Below are 906 nucleotides of genomic sequence, written 5' to 3'. Positions count from 1 at the left end.
CTAACCTCTAACCCTAACCTAACCACTACTAACCTCTAACCCTAACGCTTCTTCAAACTCTTTATACTTCTTGTACACCTCTTCAATCTGTTCAAGCGTAGTCTTTCTGTTCAAATTACTAACTATATGCATCTCACTCTTGTTGCTGCTTTTTTCACGTGCGGTTACCACCAATATACCGTTGTTGTCCACATCACATGTTATTTCTATATCTAGCAAATCACACTTTGCAGGTAGGATACCGTGCTGTGTAGGCGTGGTACAGCGCAGTTTAAAACTATCAATGAGATTATTGTATTCAACCATTTTGCCAAGTCCTTCATAAATATTGATTGTTACATAGTTCTCATCATCCAAAGGCAAACTAAGTATCTTTGTTTTGGTAGTCGGCAGCAACATATTTTTCTTGATCATGATGGTTGCAACTCCACCCAGGGTTTCAATTGAAATGTTCAGTCGGACTGGTTCAAATAGATGCAAAGGTTCAACATCAAAGAGTGAATCATCCAATTCAGGATTATTTTGGTGCGTTGCACAATGCCTTAATGATTCATCCTGTGAATGTTCTTCAACGCATAAATGTGATGAAGCAACTAGCAGCACACCATAGAAAATGGTAAAATATAAAAACATACCCAACAGATTTCTTGTGCTTTTATATTACAAGCCATGCCTTTTTCGTAATAAAAATTTCTCATCTTTCCCGATTTGAACTAATCCTCTCATCGCGCCCGCAATACACTGTTAAAGAATGGTAAAAACAAAGAACATACCGAAATAAATAGAACTTACTCCAATCATAGCACGGTTTATTGAACAACATCGTGATTGATGGCAAATATGGACCGTCATATCTACTGTTGTCAGTGTTATATGCTATTTTGGATTAATTGTGTTCGTTTTAGA

The 906-nt window shown here is 36.9% G+C and overlaps 1 protein-coding gene across 1 annotated transcript; it reads right to left on the bottom strand.

Annotated features, from left to right (window-relative positions):
* Positions 1-18: 18 nt before the first annotated feature.
* On the bottom strand, positions 19-633 carry VCUG_02712 (uncharacterized protein; the record flags this gene model as incomplete). Its single annotated transcript, XM_008077530.1, has 1 exon — positions 19-633. One exon carries the CDS (start codon positions 631-633, stop codon positions 19-21), a length of 615 nt encoding a protein of 204 aa, XP_008075721.1.
* Positions 634-906: the final 273 nt, after the last annotated feature.

Source organism: Vavraia culicis (genome assembly GCF_000192795.1).
Source record: "Vavraia culicis subsp. floridensis unplaced genomic scaffold supercont1.193, whole genome shotgun sequence".
Classification (NCBI taxonomy): domain Eukaryota; kingdom Fungi; phylum Microsporidia; family Pleistophoridae; genus Vavraia; species Vavraia culicis.
This window is presented reverse-complemented; position numbering and strand designations above follow the sequence as displayed.